General features: G+C 37.6%; 1 protein-coding gene across 2 annotated transcripts in view; it reads left to right on the top strand.

The window, feature by feature from the left end:
• LOC145669501 (polyunsaturated fatty acid 5-lipoxygenase-like) overlaps positions 1-16739 on the top strand; it is a 103206-nt gene that overhangs the window by 9200 nt on the left and 77267 nt on the right. For both annotated transcript variants that reach the window (XM_081737681.1, XM_081737680.1), the window contains exons 3-4: positions 4170-4214; positions 11389-11520. In XM_081737681.1, the coding sequence (XP_081593807.1) occupies positions 4170-4214; positions 11389-11520 (177 nt within the window). The remainder of the gene's footprint in view (positions 1-4169; positions 4215-11388; positions 11521-16739) is intronic.

Below are 16739 nucleotides of genomic sequence, written 5' to 3'. Positions count from 1 at the left end.
TTGATATATGAAATCACGAATTATTAGTTCTATAATACAATAAAAGTTTTGTTTGTTGAGTATTCAATTCGCAATGAACAACAGTTTCACTAATTCGACACTAGTTCAATTCTTGTTTTTAGTACTTTTTAAATCTCCAGATGTGGCAACAGTGGACTTTTATTACGTTTGCGCTGTTCCGTTATCACTGATCATATTTGTGTCTCAGTTAATCCGTGGGCCTAACAGTTGTACGGAGCTATCCAAACGTGAACATCGCAAATGCAATTGTGTTACGGTATTATTCATATTAACGTAAAGAGTACGACGTGCAAACACGCTAACAGTTGTACGGAGCTATCCAAACATAAACATCGAAAATGTAATTGTGTTACTGTATTATTCATATTAACGTAAAGAGTACGACGTAAGTGGAGTTACAATAAATCTTAGAAATTTATGGTTCCCAGATAAAGAATTTAGCAAACGAATTAAAGAAATTAGGAATAAAAGTGAATAAACATACTGTAAACGTTGTAAAGTGTATTTCAGAGTTCACAAAACTTACTTAAGCAGACAGTGTTTCCTGAAAAATCAGAAAAGCCACCCATTTTATACTATTACTACCTGTCCAATTCATTGCACACTGCTGTTCTATTGCAGCTGGCATACAGGGTGCGGCACGTAAAACCGGCCCGTCGTAATATTCTGGTATATTGTGTTTTTGGCAACACTTAAATAATCTACCTTCCTACCAAGAGATGGCGTGTCGAGGTCGGGTCGACTTACGTGACCTGCAGCAGTCACGTGAAGCCGCAGCCATGAAACTTGTCGAAACCAGTTGAGAAAAAGGCCTCGTTGTGTTAAGTCGGGTGAGTGTCAGTGTGTGATAATGCCGTATTCGATACCCGAGCGTGTTGCCATTGTTGAAGGGTTCATTCTCACTGGATCTTTTGTGAAAACAAAGAATTTGTTTCGGGAGAAATTTCCATGACGTTCTGTACCAGCAAAAAGCACCATTCGGGAATTGATTGAAAAATGGCGGCGTACAGGATCGGTTCAAAATGCTCCCAGGAACAGACGATCATCTGTCTGCACACCTAAATTAAAGATGCAGGTGGAGGAGATAAGGACAAGAAGTCCTCGAAAGTCAACCAGGAGATTGAGTCAACAGGACGGTGCAACATGCCACACATCAGCTGCATCATTGTCCCTTGTGCATGAGATGTTTACACCAGAGAGGACAATCAGCAAAGGCTTGTGGCCTCCTCGGTCACCAGACTTGTCCACGTGTGACTTTTACTTATGGGGACTGTTAAAGGGAAGAGTATACGAAACAAATCCACACACAATTAAAGAACTCAAGACCAGGATCCAGGATGCCACCAATAGCATTACAACACAAGAACTGACAAGAGTATATATGAATCTCCTCAATCGTGCTCACATGTGTGTTGAAGTGGGCGGAGGACACTTTCAGCACCTGCTGTGAAGGCTGCTGTGAAGGTGAGTTGTCATATTCAATACATTACCTTTCATTTATGTGTTGTAGTTAATCATATTCAATACATTACATTTCATGTCTTCACTTTACGGGCCAGTTTTACGTGCCGCACCCTGTAGTATGGAATTTGCTCTAACACACCACCGCCAACAGTCCGAAACTGCGGTTGCCATCTGACAATTGCTAACCCTGGCATCTGCCATTTTTATGTTTAGGCTACAAATAGTTCAAATCCGCAATTTTGGAGCACAAGTTCGCTACCTTTTAATCTTCAGATCTGGCAACATTGGTTTACACAGGAAATCTTCAGGAGCATTTTCAGCCAAACTTAATTATTCTGTCACTTCTTTCTGATTCTGTATGAAGATTTCTTCCAACTAAGAATTTTATTTCACCTAGTGTTGCTTACAAAACGAAACGAGAAAAGAAATAAGGTTTTCTCGTCTCATTTCCAAAATTTTGTTGGTCTCGTCTCGTCTAGATTTTCGAAGGATTCTTTCGCGTCTCTTCTTCATTCATGAAAAGTATTTCCTGTCTTTAGATTTTTCTACTCTTACTATGACGAACTTACATGACGATTGTGAACTTATGACGAACGTACATGTGAAGAAAATTATCACAAAGAATTTTACAGTATACGCCTATCTCCTAGGAATATATTTTGTTTCTTCACACAGGTAGTTTCCTCTCATCCTCTTAGTAATTCGAAGGGAGTACAGTATTTTTTATATTAGCCTATATTTATATTTATAACTAGTAAAATTGATATACATCGTGGGCCATAAGTCCATTACCACCCCCTTGTAAAATCCGTGTTCGTGAAAAATAGTAAACAACAACCATATAATAACATAGAAGGCCGAGGGAGAAGTCGGATTGTGATGGTGACCAAGGTAGCGGCCATCTTAAAAGCCGCCATCTTGAATTCACGTCAAGATTTTAAAATGGAAACATGGTCATGCGACACATTATTTTAGGCTAGAATTTAAAGACAAAAGCAATGGTGAAATCGGTTTGTTGATATCTTAATTTGTTCAAAAGTTACAGGCATTTCAAATTGCTAATTTTACTTGTCACGCACGGGGGAGCACGTGCTCTACGTGGGCCCCATCCCAAGTTATGCACAAGGTAATTCGTTCAACCCAATTGTCCATGACCCTCAAAAGAGTTTCTGGTGAAATATCGGTACAGGCTGCAAATATGCATGCGTTCTTCCAGGTGTTCAAGATCCCGGATCTTTTCGGCGTATATCTTTGCCTTTAGATGAGTCCACAGGTAAAAAAAAAATCCAAGGGCGTCAGTTCTGGTGACCGTGCTGGCCATTCAATGGGACCACGGCGCCCAATCCAACGTCCAGGAAATTGTTCATCCAGATAGGTACGGACCTGTAATCCGCAATGCGGAGGGGCACCATCCTGCTGGAAAAAGAGTGGAAATGAGCCGTCCTGGGACAATATGGAAGGGACGATATCCTGCAACATATCAAAATACCGTTTAACAGTGAGGATACCAGGAATGATGAATGGACCAATTAATTTGGTGCCCCATAGACTACACCATTAATTTGCCTATACCTACCATTTTGCAAGGGTCAACCCACTGAGGATTTGTTGGGGACCAATAGCGACAGTTTTGTTTATTCACTTCCCCAGTGACACAAAAATTGGGCTCATCGGAAATAAAATTTGTGTGTGGAATGTGGGATCCATTTGAAACTGTGCAAGGGCCCAGTCGCAAAATTCCACACGACGATCAGAGTCATGTTCAGATAGATGATGTTGATGTTGCAATTTGTACGGATGCCATTTGCTTTTCTGTAAGACGTCTGATGGATGTATGGCTGACACCACATTCCATGGACAGACGACGGGTACTGCGGTGTGGTGATGTAGCAAATGATGCCAACACTGCTACTGATGTGACTTCATATCTTTCGGTCGTGGGTCTTCCATACCTGGGTTTATCTGCTATGGAACCATTATCCATGAACTTCTGGAAGAGTTGGGCGACACTAACATGGGTCACAGGATGTCGATCTGGGTGCCTGGCATTGAATTCAGCTGCTCCTTCCTTGCACTCCTTCCTGATCAACTCCTTCCTCTCTGTTGTCGTTAGCGGCATTATTATTCACCTGCAACAATAGAAACAGTACAGTAAAATTAGCAATTTGAGATGCCTGTAACTTTTGAACAAATTAAGATATCAACAAATCGATTTCACTATTGTGTTTGTCTTAAAAATTCTAGCCTAAAATGATGTTACCGCATGAATATGTTCCCATTTGAAAATCTTGACGTGAATTCAAGATGGCGGCTTTCAAGATGGCCGTCACCTTGGTCACCATCACAATCCGACTTCCCCCTCGGCCTACTATGTTACTACATGGTTGGTGTTCACTATTTTCCACGAACACGGATTTTACAAGGGGTGGTAAAGAAATTATAGCCCACCCTATATATACTGTATACAATTACTAAATGAGTTGTGATATAAGTAATCTTAATTTATGTAGCCTCTCTATAACAAACACTTACAAATAATCATACGACCGTCAGTGTTGGTTATTGACAGGTTTCGCTGCATATCGAAATGTATGTAAAAACTTAAACTATCCTTTAAGTATAGGAAACATATAATTTTATTTCTAGTGAATAGCTAAATAAATTGCATTTTCATTTATTTTCAGTGCAGAGGAATTCCATCCGATGAAGTGTTTTCTGAAAGTCAAATAGTAAGTTTATTTAAGTTTATTTTAACTATCACATTACAAACACTCTAGCTATTTCAAACAACAAACATTAAGCTCAATCTTGTTCATTACTAGCTGATGAGCTATCTGGTATTGCTTGTGTTAAATATAAGGAGCCTTATGCAGAGTCGTTCTTTCGCGTGATTAGTACCATACTATAAAGTTCGACTAACATATGTTTGCTGCAGTAGTCAGGCCTTTAATATGACGCTAATCATACGTCAAAACGACTCTGCATAAGGCAGAAGAAGGTTTAAGCTCTTTTACATAGCAATTCATATCAACGGTGCCGAATCTCCAAAGTTTATGTAGGTGGATCTCAATGGCGGAACGTGTTAGCCTATATGTGTTCGATATATGATTTATTTTTAGCTTAAAATCTTTTATGGACACTGTCATAAAGGGCTGTGCTGTGATAAAGTATAATGTGCTGGTATTATAAGGATAAATTGGGACTGTCCTAGCTCAGTCGGTAACACGGCTGACTAAAACGCAAGAGAAACGGGTTCAAACCCGAGTTCAAACTAAAAATCTTGTGAGTGCGCCATACCCACAAGATTATTTGTGAGAGTGCTCGAGCCCCGGGGCACCCACATAGTCGGCGCGCATGATTTATATACCCTCTTCTAGCTTTCCCTTTGAGAGGGAATTTTTGAAAACACTCACATATACTAGCAATTATTGTTAATAAGAAATTTATAAACTAAATTTTATATCTCCAACTCGAGAGGTTCCTGTACAATAGTCTCTTATTTTTGCTTAAATTTAAAACTCGCTCTTCCTTCCCGTGTGACAAATTCTAAGTTTGAGGCATTACGTGACGAAACTAGACGACAGTAGAAATAATGTTCTCTCGTCTCGCAAATTTTGAAGAAGTCTTTTTTTGTCTCGATTCTCCAAAAGTTTTTCTCGGCTCGCATTTTTTGCAAATTTGTGTATATACAAAGCTTATGCTCTGATTTTCTTTGATGAAGGGTGTGATGTAGGTAACAACATTCAAATCATATTGTATTTATCTTTGGAGTATATTGTATAATGACTTCCGTATCTTTAAAGATTGATAAAAGCTTCTCGTTATGTTCGCATAATCACTTTATCATTTTATAGTGTAAAGTTCTATTTAGGTAGAGCAAAGATAGAGTAAATTATACTCTGGGATCCTTTTCTCCCACTCTCAAGTTTTATTACAAAATCTTACTTTTTATAAACAGTATATTACAAAAATCACTATGATATAAAATCCTCTAATACTTGGGTAAAACATGGTATCTCATGCCCTGAGCAGCCAAAATAAGTATCTCCACAAAGTTCAGAGCAAACTAAGTGGAGTGGATTTAGGATCATCAATGCTTCGTGCTAGGAGAGAGAGGTTAGAAAGCCACAAAGCTCCAGGCAAGCTGGGTGGCTGAGGTTAATTATCCAACAAAGTAAAAACAAACTAAGTTTACAGGATAGGAAGCCTAGAACTCCTAGCAAGCTAAGGGCTTTGAGTTAGGTTCCTCTCAAAACTCCAGGCAAGCTGAGAGAATGAAGTTTGAGCAGTCAAAGACTGATACCAGATACGGTGGTTCTTCTGGTTTTATAGCTGCACCAGTCTAGCCGTGGTATTAGTGTTCTTCCTTCATCACATGACTAGTGATGTAAGTGGTGTTTCTGTCGTCTGCCACTGTAGTAGTTTGTAGTAGGACGCACGTAGTGCTATTTATAAATACAAGCACGTGTTGATTGTTTGTTTTGATTTGTTAACATCAAAAAGGTAAGAGTAACAGATATTACTCTGCAATGTCTATTCGCACAGTGCCTGAAAAACCGAAAGTCTTATCCAATATGGGTGATCCAACATGGCGGCCGGAGTGGGTTATATGTGTCAGAAAAGCAGTACTTGACGCAATTTGTTTTGCATATGCCCACATTCATGTTCAGTTACATCTGGAGAAACTAAAAGCAATTTTGTGTCCGAGTGTTATAGTAATGTATGGTTGACTTCTGGATATATGAAGGCCCATAAATATGCAAATTACCGGTATGGGCCGCTAAAATTAGTACAATACACATTGGACCGCGGAGAACTTTGCACTTGAATCAATTTTACATGAATCCCGAGGGGACACTTTGCGAATGTACCTTGTAAGACTTGGATGAACTTGTGCTAACCACAAGATTTGTGCTAACTAAATTTTATCGTCTCATCTCCAAAATGAGACGAAACATTTGCCATGTTTCTCGTCTTGTTTCGAATTCAAAAATGTACTTCTCGTTTCGTGGCAACACTAGTTCAAGGTAGGTGCTAATTGTGTTCCAAAACTCATATCAAATGATGAAACGATGTGTAGCGGACTAACATTCAAACAATATTGTAGACATTTCTACCCTTTCCCCCTTTTTTGAAGTGAAATTTTCGAAAAAGCTGCAACAAGTGTTGTATTATGAGGAGCTTACGTACCAAGTTTTATTTCCTTAACGTGAGGTACTTCTGAGATAGGTCTATTCTATCTTTGGCAGATATTTTAAAATTTTGAACCTAATTCTTTCTCTCTTAGGATTCACATACAAATTCTAAATAACGTACGACTTGTTCGATATAGTGACGTAGAAATATGTAATGACAACGGTGTGGATTTGTATATTGGAAAAAACACAGAATCTTACTGTGTCGGAAGATAATTAAATGGATTGTAATTCCAATTCTAAATATCCAACAGCCTCTTCGATAGTTACCTACAAGTTTGTCAAGCCAATGCTGTGAATTTATATACTAGGCAAACAAGGACGCCCATCAGGGGGGACACGGTGGGGCGCTCGACCCTAGAGGAATTTGTACTTCAGAATATCGAAAATCCAATAGAATTTTTACATTAGTTACAGAAAAATTTGAAACTATTTTTGAAACGTCGCTTATACTTGCCCTCCTGAAAACCACAACATGGGCGCCCTTGTAGCCAAACATACAGAGTCCGAATGTATGGGAAGGCAATGGTGTGGATTGTAATTCTAATTCTAAATAACTTACGACTTCTCAATATAGTTGCCAAGGGTTATGCAAAGCCAACGGTGTAGAGTTGTGTACGGGAAAAAACATTCATTTTAGTCGTTTAAATTATGTTCTGCATGGTTTTTGGGAAGCCTTGTACAGCGGCTATGTCCGTATTTCGGTCAAAAAAAAAATCAGATCAAAAACAGTAACAAACACGGGAGGGAGGCGGTGTTCTGGGATCGATTCAACGTCCTATGGATAGGTTTTATCTCATCCGTTAACCCTGTATTCAAACCGGAACTGGCGGGAGCTCATGTGGTTCGAATTCCACGTTAATCAGTAGGTTCCGTCTCATATAGCCTCGCTGCTGAAAGGGACGTTAAACTGAAAATCAACTCAACTCAAACGGGAAGTGGTACATATTATCGATTTCCGGTTTCAACGTTAATCGCCACGGAACGAGTACGGTAATATATATAGCGACAAACTGTTTCTTTGAATTGATTCAGCGTAAGTAGGGGGAAACGGGAGCACCCCAAGAAAACCCACGAACACCATGTTATCCACCATAAACTTACTTGGCCGGCCCAGACTTTTAAAATCAACTCAGCATCCCCAAAATAGGTTCCATATTATCCGTAACTCTCTATTCAAACCGGAATTACTAGACGCTAATGGTTTCCGGTTTCAATTTTGACTCCCATGAAATAAAAAATCAGTAGTAGATACAGACAAACGGATTTTTTATAATCCATTATGCGTCTTAACAAATGATACTAATCTTCATGTTAGCATGGCTCAAAATCATATAATTACTTTGTTTTATAAATAGAATGTAAATATAATTTCGGAATCTGCAAAATAACCTTGTGGCCTTATGGTTTATCTATAGAAAACAAAAATCTGAATTTATTTATGCTTGAATCACGTAACCAGAACACTGCTTGTTTTTAAGCTTCATCCAAGAAGTTATCCAGTTCGCTAGTAGATGGCAGAAGTGACCAGCTGTTCTTATGCCTATTACTCGGTTCTCGTTTCTTATCGCACTCCATGGCAACATACAAATCAGCATCATTAATAAACATTCTTGATACTCAATTTACTATGAGTGGTTTATCGGTTATAGGGTGAGTATAAGTCCCGTTTCGAGAACAGAACGATATTGTCATTTTCGTCTCGTTGTTATTGTTGAAGAATAACACATACATTTGGTCAATATTGAAGAAAGAACGTCATAATTAAGTTTTATTGTCAAATAAAAATAAATAAATAAATAAATCTCAGTTTTTCGTTACAGGCAGGGTTGCCAAATAAAAATAGTCAAAATAAGGGACAGGTTGACCAGTTTGAATAAGTATTACGGAAAGAGTTTTGATAAACATGATCTATTGGTAAAAAATGAGGCAGGCATCAAATAAAAAAGAGTAACCGTTTTAGATTGAAGGAAATACAAAATTATGAACTAATACAAAGAGTTATTATAAGAATCTTACTTTTAAAACATTGAATTTAGGTTACTTAAACTTTCTTTTAAAATAAATCGTACTTCACGCTTCACTTAACTGCACTTATAATCTTTCTCAAGTTTGGATTTTTCTTTAGGCTGTCGAAAAACTCATTGCAACTTAAAATCGAAGAGTTGATTGCTATCATAAGTGCAGCTTTCATCAACTGAGCAAAACACCTATTTCTTGTGTCAATCCATTTCAAATTCATATGTGAGAAAACTCTTTCCACAAATGAATTTGACGGGTGGAATGCTTAGGAAAAAGGAGACGATCTTAAATGAATTTGGCAACTCAGAGCTTTTTCTAAAATAGCATTTGTCATTTACTGCTCACACCAGGGCCGTAACTTGAGTCAGGAGGGGCAACTGCCCCCCAGGGAAGCTCCCCCCGTTTGAGGAGGGCCCATTTTAAGACAAAATTTTCTTACTCCTTATACGAACATGCAATTATAAATAAAGCAACAAACATGTTCACTACATTACATAAGCAAAACAAAACAAAAAGGGTAAATAAGACGAAAATGAGTAGTAGGCCCATTTCAGTAAAAAAAAATGTCGACTATTAGGGGCCCTAGAAATAATATTAATTCGTATGGCTTTGAGATTTGTCAATATTGTGCCCTTAATTAATTTGTAATGTATGGAACGGGCCCAGATTCATAACTAACGGTCCTTGCCATACGGGAGGGCCCACAAGTTACGAAGCCCATAGAGAGTGAGAGAAAGATGGAAAGAGGGGCCCAAAATTAGAAAAACAACTTTTCTAGGGGACCCAAATACGCGTATTTATGCTCTCCCCCCCCCCCCAAGAAAAAAAATCTAAGTTAAGGCGCTGGCTCACACTCGTGTTCTTTTCTGCCATGAAAATATCAATACAGTCTTTTACTGAGGAAAATTCATCATGTAAGTCGTATAATGATATCTTGTCTTCCAGTTTCAACTGTTCAACAACGGGCGATAAGTGGTAAATTGGAGCTTGTGATTTAGAACCATTTGTCTTAAAACATACATGGGATTGCCATCTGTGAACTCTAACCACGTTTTCAAGTATTTAACAGCTCTTTCCAAAAAATAAATAATAAAAAAAACCGCTGGAATCCTTCAGAAAATTCATTGCATTTCGCGGCTTTTGAAGTCGTTGTGTGAGGTAAATTTGTCATCTTGGGTAAAATACGGGACTTTTGCCGTCCCGTATCGAAGCTCCCCGGGACGCGGGGCAAAATCACATAATAAGGGACTGTCCGTTAAAATCAGGGACATTTGGGAACTCTGGTTACAGGGTTATGCCGTATATGTTCAAGTTGGCTAATGATTTTTGAAACTGAATTATTATTTTAAAAAAATGGTGGAATGAGAATGTGGATGAAAAGGGAGAACTCTGAGAAAACGCACGGACAAGGGCGTCCATGTTGTGGTTTCCAAGGGGGGGCAAGAAAAACCGACATTTCAAATATAGTTTCAAATTTTGCTGTAACTATTCTAAAAATTCTATTGGGTTTTTCGATATTCCGAAGTACAATTTCCTGTAGAGGGGGAGCGCCCTACCTTGCCCCCCCTCATGGGCGCCCTTGCCCACGGACACCATACTTTCCATTACAAACTCTCTTGGCCTGGGATTGAATATAGGGAGCGCCGGCTCTACCATATACGTGCACACGTGCATTTGAACGGGGCGGAAAAATCTGTCATAACTATATTATTTAAAATAAATATTTCTTGTTGGAAACAGACTTCATGATAATTGTAGTTAAATAGAATTGTGGTGGCTGCTGGAGACACTATTTCCGAACTGCTACTTCCACCTCCGCGACAGTAATTATGCGATATCTTCAAATAGATAAAAGATAATCAAATTGTAGAACAAGATCGCCCTAGCCAATATTATTTTGCATGAGGCACAGTTATCAGGAGTCACCTAGTGGCTTTCCGTTTGCAGCCATTTAAAAACGCGAAAATAAATGCCGATTTTCTAAATGGCTGGAAATCGAAAGCAGATAAGTAAGTCATGATAACGGTATCTCATGTAAAATAATATTGTCTAGCGAGCTCTTGTTCCACTTTTCGATTATCTTTTATCTATTTGAAGATATCACATAATTACTGTAAAATTAGCGGAATTTTAATTTCGCAGTGATAAGGCCTCTTTAGGTGATCCTTAAGTTTGAGGAAGAACTAAAAGTCGTAAGGCGCAAGATCCGGACTATAGGCAGGGTGCTTGGCAGAATGCCAACAACACTTTGCCAACAGATGGGACAACTTTGATTTTTTTTAGCGGAGGAAAGGACGTGTGGCGGTACTCCATCGACTGACGGTTCGTTTCCGGATCGTAATGGTGTATCCACGACTACTTGCTGGTGATGAATGTTCCTGGGCGCAGAACCTTCCACAGTCAGAAATTCAATGACAGCCCACTGTTTCAACCGGACGTCACCCCTGGATGCCATAGATTGTTCCATTACTCTGGAACGGGAAGAGATAAGAAGGTGAAACAAGTGACATTCTATACCTTAAACATCAGTGTATAAATGATATAATCAGTTGAGAATGTTTGCAGTACTATCAGCCAAGTAGTGGACTTGGAGGCGTTACTTTCTGAATCACCCTAGTATTAATGTATTACCACAAAATATTACCCTATTTATTATATATGAAGTGATGTTTTCTTTTTCTTTTAGATTGATTTTACGTTACTTCGAGCACGGTTTATCACGCAGTTACATCTGTTGAAATGGACGGATGAAAGTTGGAGAAATTTTGACGAGCTGGCCCAATTGTACGAACCAAATTCTACAATGCCGGTGCCGGAGGTAAGCAAAGAAGTTTCTCATGTTAAGATCCAGTGAATAATGCAATCATACTGTAATGGCTTAGAATCAAAAAGTACTAACTTAACTGTTAAAATTAAGGAGAAATAAAAATTTATACTTTTTTTCTCGTAAAGAATACCTAGATAAAAAATGCCATTCTTATGTTCAGGGGCGCAAAAAGAAGATTCTGTAGGAGGCTCATCTCCATGATTGCTATATTATGTCTGGTATTGAATATACGTGGTTAGCTATATTACGTATACATTTTCGTGACCCAGGAGGGTCTGACTTCCGCTGCCTCTCCCCCCTCGGACACCCATACTTATGTACGCAAAAAATATAGTGACCCGGATAACTCGAAACTCAAAGGAATGGACGAAAATTCGAGTTTTTCGAGTAATCAAAGTTCGAATTATAGAAGTGACCACGACAAAAATTCGAGATATCGATACCAAAGTTTGGCGTTTCTCATTAAAAGTGGCTATATAACCTTCTATAACTCGAAGATTTATTCATTCTGTCTCAATAACTCGAAGTTGTGAAAATTCCTTAAATTAAATAAGATGACTAGTGAAAATACAATACTAGATATGAGTAAAACACAATTACAGTACATATTAGCAACAATGACAATTATGTAAAAGGATCGAGCTATCGAGGTCACATCAAGAAAAATTCGATTTATAGAGGTAAATTTCGACTTGTGGATGTTCGCATATACGAAAGTTCGAGCTATCGATTTTTTAAAAAATATGATTATGAAACCCTTAAAATTCGACTTATCGAGGTTGTAATTTTTAAACATTCGACTTAGACAGAGGTTATTTTAGTATTGGGTGTTATTATCAAGGATGTTATAAATAGAGAATCTGCCCATATATATCTTCATCCCACCGCCCGCTGGAGTCACTCCTCTCGCTCGCTCCTTATACTGCCTGTCGAAACAACGATTTATAGCGTACGACAAAAACAAAAAATTGGCCGCTAGGTGGCAGGGACAGCCGAGGCTTCTCGTCAATTTCAATGTAGCTCTACAGCAATTCGGCATATTTTTTCCCCAATTTTTGAAAGAACTAGTACAATTTTTCAATCATTTACTTACATACGGCAAGGTTGTATATATATTTTAAATAAAAATTTTACTTTTAATTAATAAAAGAACAAATTCTACATATCTATTATCACAAAGTAAGAGAAAGGTTAACACAAAAAAGAGCGCAATACACATGTAATCATCGTTAGTTGTATCAGTCAGTAACGCCATGTCGTTTGTGATTTACTAAGTATTAATCTCACATATAAAAAATAAATAATATGTAATTGAAAATACATAAAGTATCATCGTTAGTTTCTCAAAGAGGTAAATCCAAAATAGACCAAACACACTCCAAGCAATTAAATTATGATCAACTCAGTTGATAAGACTCACATTGCTGGTGTTGACTGAGCACCACCACCACTATTATTATTATTATTATTATTATTATTATTATTATTATTATTATTATTATTATTATTATTATTATTATTATTATTATTATTATTATTATTATTTTAAAATTATAGAAAAAAAGAGGGATGTCTCATCATCTCAGAAACACAAGACTGCCATTGAATCTTATCATTGAATCTACACACTATAAAATGAAATCAGGATTTATTATCCATCTCCCCATAGATAGTTCTCATACATAGTACGGAACATTTTTCTATGCCAACTCAATAAATTTTGTGCCTTACGGTATATGTATATATCCTGTGCAAGGCTGGATTTAACATTAGAACAACCAGACACGGGCCTAAGGGCAGAACGATCTTATGATCGCCCGTTGGACCAAACTTTAATATGCAAAACGAAAAAATGCAAAAGATGAAGAATAATAAACATGGTTAAAGACAGTAAACACCCTCCATGACTTTCAGCATGATTACGTTAATCACGTTGGGGAGATGGACACCTTCGCTCGGTACAAAGCAAGAACGAAGGCAGTTTAAATTTATTTTAAGAGCAAAAGTTCATACAAATCTAAAATAAGTTGGACAATGGCAATAATTTCCATATTGTACTGTTTCATAATACCCTTTACTTTCACTTCATTAATCTTTATGATTTAGTGTTCATTAAGATGATACTGAAATTAAGATTTTAGTGTGAACAAAAAGTATAATATTCAAAAGTTTTATTGAAGGATTTAATTATTCTAACCAAAATAATCACTTCGCATTGCAGAAGAAACATAAATAAAATACAATCAACAATCAAATACAATTATTCTATGACTTTTTAGTATTTCAATATTAACATTTTACGCACGAAACTTCAAAATAATTTCTTTTACTCTTGCACAGACTAATCATTCTCTCTAACTTTGTTTTAAAAGACGTACATTTGTAACAGTTTGAATCTTTCTTTACAGCAGATTCGAAACTAAAATTCGTTAAAATTTGTACAAAAAATTATATATAGGGGCAGGGTGGCTCAGTGGTAGAGCGCTTACCTCTTATGCGTGGGGTTCCTGGTTCTATTCCCGGCCAAGCAAGTTTGTGATGCACAACTTCGTGTTCGTTGGTTTTCTCAGGGTACTTTCGTTTCCTTCCACATTTCATTCCACCAATTCTTCCATCAACATTTCACTTGCCTTAATCATCCATCTCCCTTAGCTTATCGGGCATAATCGTGGGACGTTATATATATATATATATATATATATATATATATATATATATATATATATATATATATATATATATATATATTGTGTTAAATTATATTGAGTTAAAATTTTGTACGTCGGCATGAGAGGCGCAAATATATATATATATATATATATATATATTGCCTATGGGTGGCAAAACATTAAATCTGACAGCGATCCTGAATGTATTTTCTGGCCGCCTTTGCCGTAGGAGACTCTGGTTCGATTCACAGCGGAGCTCATGTGGTTCGGATTCCACGTAAATCAGTAGGTCAACGTCTCATATAGCTTCGCTGCTGAACGGGACGTTAAACTCATCTCCACAGTATTTTCTCGCGAACGACGCGCTCCACTCACTCCAAATCTCAATGTTATTATCAATTATAATAATACAAAACATAGTGGAAATTGTCCAATACTCGTTTTTAGAGTTTCAACTGTCTTTCTGGTAATGGGTTTGAATTTTTAAGAAAATCAAAACGCCTTGTTTATGCTTTCTGCACATATAAATAGTGGTTTCTCATTTTTTTCACTATTATTTCTGATAATAGCAATTTGTGCTCTTCTTGACTGTGACAGTTCAACAAAGTGCATTCCGCAGAACTGGCAAACACAATGTAATGCCTCAGACTTCTCAGTAAATCTACCGATTTCTTGAAATCCGGTATAGCAGCCTTAATGAAGTCTTATAGTCCTTTAATGAGGTGAATGTGACAGTTTAGAGTATGGAAGTCCACCTTTCTAGGTGGCTCTTCTCAGAGATGTACTGGCTATGTAAAAAGGGCGCGGTCACATACTCTCGGAGGGCGCCGTCCATCCGAGGCTTTCGCTTGTATGGAATACCCCCTCCTAATAAAAGAAAGTGCCGGGGGCTTTCCTTGGAAAATTAGTACACAAAAAACAACAAAAGATTAAGTAGCTGTTGCAGTTAACCACGATAGAATTATACAAATTCAATATCTTCATAAGGGGGGCGCGGTGGCTCAGTGGTAGAGCGTTCACCTCTGGTGCTTGGGGTCCCGGGTTCGATCCCAGCCCCCGCCAAGTGAACTTTGTGGTGGACAAACACCGTGCTCGTGGGTTTTCTCGGGGTACTCCCGTTTCCTCCCACTTTCTTCATTCCACCATTTCATTCATCTCTCATTATCACCGTCTCCTTTAGCCTAACCGGCATAACCGTGGGACGTAAAACTCAAAGATTTCATTTCAATATCTTCATAAACAAACAGAGACTTTGAGTACTAAATATATTAGGCCTATATAAATCTGCACACTTTAACTGAGACTACAAAAATCACACCAGTTGTTTAAATTCTTCGGCTACATTTGTTAACAGTCTGATTATAACTGAAGATTTGAGTTAAGTTTGGGGCTTATGCTATTTTTCATACTTCCGTCCTTTTAAAGCTATGTTCATCATAACATTAACTTATTTATCATCTATTTTTAAAACCGTTGATAAAAAGTATACATGAAACATTTACTACAAATTAACAAAAGTAAATTTAGAATTATATACCTACCTAGTGAAAAAAGAAATTCAAAAACAAAACTGGAAAATGAAAGTAAAGTCACTGCTTTATGCTTGAAGGAGCCTTCGCATCTCCTTGCTTGCAAATAAAATTGTCTATTTTGGTCAGAATGTCTCTTTCTGAGTTCATCAAGAACAATGATTCCAGATGTTGATCTGTAAGTCTTGAACGGAGTCTTGTTTTTATGTATCTGAGCTTTGAAAATGCTCGCTTACAGGACACTTGTGTTGCCGGTAATGTATGAATATACTTATAAACTTTGAATAATTCTGTGTAGAAATGAAATGAAATGAAATTTTTGAGTTTTACGTCCCACGGTTATGCCGGTTAGGCTAAAGGAGACGGTGATGATGAGAGATGAATGAAATGGTGGAATGAAGAAAGTGGGAGGAAACGGGAGAACCCCGAGAAAACCCACGCACACGGTGTTTGTCCACCACAAAGTTCACTTGGCGGGATCAGGGTTTGAACCCGGGACCCCAAACACCAGAGGTGAAACCACTGACTACCACTGAGCCACCGCGGCCCCAAATTCTGTGTAGAGTCTTGAGTACATATTGTACTGCAGAATCACATCGAAGGCACACTTAAAGCAAGAATTGCACTTCACTCCATTACATTTTATAGATCTTAAATTCACAATATCGTCAGTCGGCCCCAAATATTCCTCCTCATCCTCCATGAAATCTTCAGAAAACTTGTCCTCTTCAATCAAATCTTCAATCGTACGAACCTCAACAGCTTCTTGATTCTTTTCTTGGTTCTCATAAGGGGATTTTGAAAACTCTTCCCACATTGATGAAAACAAAAGAAGTTCTTCTTTAAGTTTTCTCTCTTCACAATCAGGAATTAATTCAGTGATTCTTTTCAGTGACAATGAAGCCAGACTTAAACTCTTGAACTTCTTAGGATCAAAACATTAAATCTAAGTATAAGCTTTGATTTTCAGCAAATCGTTCCTGCATACTGTTAGAAATTTCGTCTAGAACAC

Source organism: Thermobia domestica, chromosome 14, assembly GCF_964235325.1.
Source record: "Thermobia domestica chromosome 14, izTheDome1.hap1.1, whole genome shotgun sequence".
Taxonomy (NCBI): Eukaryota; Metazoa; Arthropoda; class Insecta; order Zygentoma; family Lepismatidae; genus Thermobia; species Thermobia domestica.
This window is presented reverse-complemented; position numbering and strand designations above follow the sequence as displayed.